Below are 6119 nucleotides of genomic sequence, written 5' to 3'. Positions count from 1 at the left end.
ATGGTTATCATTGAGCTAAAATCAAGCTTCTGGAAAGAGTGCATTTCTTTCTGTAAGCTCCCAATAAAGAATCGATTTCCTTGCCTTTTCCAGCTTATCTCTCTGACCATTCTTCCATAATCATATCTTCCTCTGACTTTTCTTTCTGCCCCAAGATAATCCAGTGTAATAGCTCTATCTCAAGGTTCTCAGTCATATCTGAAAAGTCCATTTTGCCATTTAAGATAACATATTCACAGGCTCTAGCTCTTAGGATATGGACTAAACATCTTTGGCGGGTCAGGGAGACACTATTCTCTCTGCCACAATGATAGACATTGCAAAATGTTAATTTCCACTAATGAAATAATAACCTTTAACTCTCATAATATTAATTTTGCATTAAGCAGTTTTCCTTTAAGGAGTTTATCTGTTTTGGGCCTCTTGTGCAAAATCATTGTGAAAATGTATAAGCACATATTTGACAAACTAATTTTTAATGTTATGATTAGAATACTGAGGTTGTAATTACACATAATTAGACAGAACATTTAATTTAAGACATTTATTATGGATTAATTAAATATTTTATAGAATAAACATTCTCTGTCCCAGCATATCTATCACTGAGTCACATTTATTGCATATATGGATAAACACTACAATGTGTCTTTTTTTTACATCTTTATTGGAGTATAATTGCTCCACAATGGTGTGCTAGTTTCTGCTTTACAACAAAGTGAATCAGCTATACATATACATATGCCCCCACATCTCTTCCCTCTTGCATCTCCCTCCCTCTCACCCTCCCCATCCCACCCCCCAGGTGGTCACAAATCACCAAGCCCATCTCCCTGTGCTGTGCGGCTGCTTCCAACTACCTATCTATTTTACGTTTGGTAGTGTATATATGTCCATGTCACTCTCTCACTTTGTCACAGCTTACCCTTCCCCCTCCCCATATCCTCAAGTCCATTCTCTAGTAGGTCTGTGTGTTTAGTCCTGTCTTACCCCTAGGTTCTTCATGACATTTTTTTCTTAGATTCCATATATATGTGTTAGCATACGGTATTTGTCTTTCTCTTTCTGACTTACTTCACACTCTGTATGACAGACTCTAGGTCCATCCACCTCATTATAAATAGCTCAATTTCGTTTCTTTTTATGTCTGAGTAATATTCCATTGTATATAAGTGCCACATCTTCTTTATCCATTCATCTGATGATGGACACTTAGGTTGTTTCCATCTCCGAGCTATTGTAAATAGAGCTGCAATGAACATTTTGGTACATGACTCTTTTTGAATTACGGTTTTCTTAGGGTATACACCCAGTAGTGGGATTGATGGGTCATATGGTAGTTTTATTTGTAGTGTTTTAAGGAACCTCCATACTGTTCTCCATAGTGGCTGTACCAATTCACATTCCCACCAGCAGTGCAAGAGTGTTCCCTTTTCTCCACACCCTCTCCAGCATTTATTGTTTCTAGATTTTTGCACAGCAAAGGAAACCACAAACAAGACCAAAAGACAACCCTCAGAATGGGAGAAAATATTTGCAAATGAAGCAACTCACAAAGGATTAGTCTCCAAAATTTATAATCAGCTTATGCAGCTCAATAACAAAGAACCAAACAACCCAATCCAAAAATGGGTAGAAGACCTAAACAGACATTTCTCCAAAGAAGATATACAGACTGCCAACAAACACATGAGAGAGTGCTCAACATCATTAATCATTAGAGAAATGCAAATCAAAACTGCAATGAGATATCATCTCACACCAGTCAGAATGGCCATCATCAAAAAATCTACAATGTGTTTTTTTAATTGATCAAATTAACTAAATGATTTTCAGATTTATTCATCAGTTTGTGATGCATAAACACAGTGAATAACTTCAGAGTTTTTAGCAATATTCATTATCACAAAAGTCCTGAGAACCATAACCATTACTGTTGAGATATATAAAAGAAATGTTATTTTTATTCAAATTCATAGTTTAAAACTATAAAAATCTAAACAATACTAATGAACTGATATTGATAGGTCTTTGTGTTAGTTTCAAAACCCATCGTTGTGTCCTGTGACTATCAAACTATTTTGTTTGCAAAATTCAACATGAATTCCTAAGGTCTGATAGATCACAAGTATTTTATTTCCATAAGTTTTGTCAGTGCAGAAAGACACAACATGTACCAGGCGCCACTATTTGTAAGTTTCATTCCAGGGTTCCAGGTGTTTACCTTTGGGGGATTTTTTACTCAGACAGTAAGCTCACCCTCCAGATTATGGCCTGAACATTATATCAATGTAGAAGCTTACAATAACATATTTTCACTAACAATAGTCACTTCACTTCGTAATCCTTGATGTATTTCCTAGGAAAGGAAATGGAAACTAACCTTTCTTGAGCTCTACCATGTATCTGGCATAGCACTGAGACTTTTCATCTTTTTCTCTTATTTAACCCTCACAATATCCCATTAATTTCCCAAGAACAAAAAAATATGGTTTTGTCTGAAGATATGTGTTTAAGACCAAGTATTATGAATGTATGCACTTTCAGGATGAGAGGTCAACATTTCAAATGTTATGGATTCCCCCAACGTGAAAAACTTTGTGCAAGATCACATTTCCTTTTATGTTTCCTTTTGTGTAAGGAACGGATCCCAGAGAGTCCTTCTCCAGCTCCGTCTCTGGAAGAGAGTCATCGCCCTGGGAGCCAGACCTCCTCCCACCCCAGCAGCAGTGTGTCCAGCTCTCCCTCTCAGATGGATCACCATTCAGAGAGAATGGGTGAGTATCTCACCTGAAGCAAGGAACTGAAAGATAATCTTTCAGGAAATTCTTCATTAGGCAATAGAGAGGGGAGAAAAACCTGGGGGAATTGATGCTTTTTGAAAAGTGGTGATTCTTTATTACAGAAGCAATATGAACAACAAAAAAGGTGTTAGAAGTTTGTTCTCTGGAAGGGGCTTCATTTACTGTATCACTGGATCTCATGGGAACAATTTGATGGGATTTTTGTAGAGTATATGTTAATTCAATATGCTGGTATTTGGCAGCTAGTGTGATACAAATCACTTGCTATATTCACAGCACCCTTTGAATAATGGAAGATAAGATATCCTTTGGACAGTTGATCATGTAAGAGTGATTAAAAAGTGAATCAATATATGATTTGCAATAATCTCAGCAATTCAGATCACAAATTTTAACATGATTTTTCCTACGTTTCTTTTTTATTGTTTCAGAAGTCTTACACCACAGACACTATTCCAGAAATATTATAATGTTATTGTCAGTGATCTGGCATATTGGAGACTTGAATCTAGACACAGTCTGGCACTAACTAGCTATGAGATCTTGGGTATGTCACTTAACCACAATGAGTATCTTTACCTAACATATGGATATAATTACTGCTCTGCCTATTGCACTGGAGTTTTATGAGGTCAAATGAAATAATATGTGGAAAAAAACACTTCAGAAATTTAAAGCACTAAGGAAATGTGAAGGATAAGCACTATTTTTCTCTGTGTGGCTTTACCTTGATTACTTATCATCTCCTGCTGCTTGATCCTACTCAGGTATACAGATATTACCCAGTGCATTCAGCTATAACAAATTCTCATTTGGTATATAATAAGTATGAACCAAGTGAGCTAGGTAAAATCTTCATTAATCTTCTGTACCTACACAATCCAATTTCCTAAGTATCCATTTGCTTTAGGGAAAATAATATCTTCTCTTCTTTTAGTCTTACTACTGGGACATTTTTAATGTAAACTCTAAATTTTTACACTTCATAAGAGTGATTGCTTCAAGACTCTCCAAAATAATGTTTTTATGGGGGATAAAAGGAATTTGAGGGATTAGGGAAGGTGTTAGGTTCTGGATTTGTGGTGGGGAAGGACAAAGATGATTTCTCTCTTGTGGAAATTCATCCAAGTCTCACTAAGCTTGTCAATATTATATATTCTTTGTAACTATTTAGCTTCATAGTGATCCCAGTGGGTCTCAAGTCTGGCTCCCCATTATAATCGCCTATGGAGCATTTACAAATCTGGATGCCCAGGCCACACGCTCAGGGTCTCATTTACCTGGTCTGGAATAGAGCCTAGAAGGAGTGCTCTGTTTTGCTTTTCAATATCTTCTCAGGACATTCTAATGTGCAGCCAGAATTAACCACTGAATTAGAACTTGTAGCTATTGGCCATAAAGGAGTAAATTTAATTCCTGGAAGAGGTGACAGAGGTTTTCTAGCTTTACTCTCTTCTGTGGATGCAGACTAACCTACTAGTTACAATATTGTGTGCAACAGATTCAAGAGAGTCTGAGCAAGACCTGTGGGAGTAGCCAGATGACCATAAAGGAATGAAGAAACATACATTCTTCTATTAGGAAAATCTTTGTACTGATGAGGGAGGGCCGTAGAGAGGAAAAAGAGAGAGAGAATTATTCATTGAGTGCTGGCTAAAAGCAGAGCACACAGGGAAATATGTATACTCTGTAATAGACATATCATAAGAGATGTCATACTTAGAAATAAACTATATCCAAAGCAATATAATATTATAAAAAATCTTGACAACATAAAACATTTCTTATTCCACCGGCAGTAATTATACTCTCTATGCACATTCCACAATTGTCCAAGCGTGATAGTGAGATTGTCTATAAGTGAATTAAAAGGTTTGATGATTTTTGGTTTAAAGTGACCGTACTTTATTGATAGTGCTATATAACATTTTAATAAAATATAACTAAAGAGAATTAAATGATAAACTGAAATTGACGTTTTTCCTCTTTGAATATAAATGTCTTGCGAAGAAGCACTTACAGTTACCAGAAATTTATATTTTATCTATTAATTTTGCTATATATTTGCAAAAACTCTACAAAGTAAACTAAATTCATAATTATTTTAAACTCATGAGATTAAGTGCAAAATTCTCTCTGAAGCATTTTGGGAAATATATTATTAATTATGGAGGTAAATAACTAATTTGTACATGAATTTCAAAAGAGGAAATATTTTAAATGATTTAAAGAAAATATGTTGGAAATTATATATGTACTATGTATTAATTATACTTTAAAATTCATATGATTAAGCAGCTTATTGACTTTTAAATTGTATGATCATCAGAACAACAAAAATCTTTTCATTGTTCAGAAGTAGAAGTGTATAAAATTCATGTTGTTATTGGAGTAAAATAGGTATTTATGTAATGGTTTTCTGCTTTTCTTTTGGGTGTTTTGCAATAAAATTACTCAGTTATATCTCTTATTTATAGTGATGATGCCCAACAATAGAGAGGAACTTATCGTTGATCAGGATAATGGACCAACCATCAAAAAATTCCAAAGGGAAAATAAAGGTAAAATGACTTTTGCTTATTTGATGTACATATAAAGATCAGATACTAACTCAATTAACATCCCATTGCTGTATATTGCATCCACATTTCCCTAAGTCAGAACAGATCCATACTGGCTTTGGATAAATTCTTTTAGTAGTAAAAAAATAATATTTACCTGAAGCTTGTTTATTTGATGTTATAAATAACATATTAGTCCAAAGTTTCTCTGTGCCTATGGTTGGAAACTTTACCCTAAGCCCTTTTATTATGCCTGATCCGAGACATCTGATTCTCTTTTTATTATGTATGCACTTTGTTGACTATATTTAAATGAATCACCATTTGATGGTTATGTTTGGAAAACTTGAGTTACTGTCATAGAGGAGAGATGTTCCCTTCAACACTGAAAAGTGATTTTAAAAGTATATGCTAATTTGAACATTTCAGAGGAAAGTTTAGCAAGCAGCTCCAATCAGGTATTTACCTGTAATATTGATAGATATGACATCAATCTGGCTTGTAATCAACTGACAAACGTGTCATTTCTGCACAGTATCCAATTTTTTCTTAGGATATCTGTTTAAAGAAGGTAGGGAAAGTAAGAATTTCAAAGACTTGCTTCCTTGATATGAAAACTGAGTACAACTTTGTTTAAAAGGCTGTAAAGGTAAGAGTAAAGGAAAATATATCAGCAAATGTTATAGGCTATGCGTTATTACTATCACCATGAGTTAGTAACTCTAAGCTAAAGAACATAAGCTAACATGTAATT

The 6119-nt window shown here is 34.6% G+C and overlaps 1 protein-coding gene across 1 annotated transcript in view; it reads left to right on the top strand.

Annotated features, from left to right (window-relative positions):
* The window catches only part of LOC112412144 (dachshund homolog 2), a gene marked incomplete at its 3' end in the record, with an annotated part of 89844 nt that extends 84479 nt beyond the window's left edge, over positions 1–5365 (top strand). The window contains exons 4-5 of the mRNA XM_024763668.1: positions 2642–2777; positions 5282–5365. Of these exons, the coding sequence (XP_024619436.1) occupies positions 2642–2777; positions 5282–5365 (220 nt within the window). The remainder of the gene's footprint in view (positions 1–2641; positions 2778–5281) is intronic.
* Between the last annotated feature and the right edge of the window lie 754 nt (positions 5366–6119).

Source organism: Neophocaena asiaeorientalis, unplaced genomic scaffold (genome assembly GCF_003031525.2).
Source record: "Neophocaena asiaeorientalis asiaeorientalis breed wild unplaced genomic scaffold, Neophocaena_asiaeorientalis_V1.1 scaffold525, whole genome shotgun sequence".
Classification (NCBI taxonomy): Eukaryota; Metazoa; Chordata; class Mammalia; order Artiodactyla; family Phocoenidae; genus Neophocaena; species Neophocaena asiaeorientalis.
This window is presented reverse-complemented; position numbering and strand designations above follow the sequence as displayed.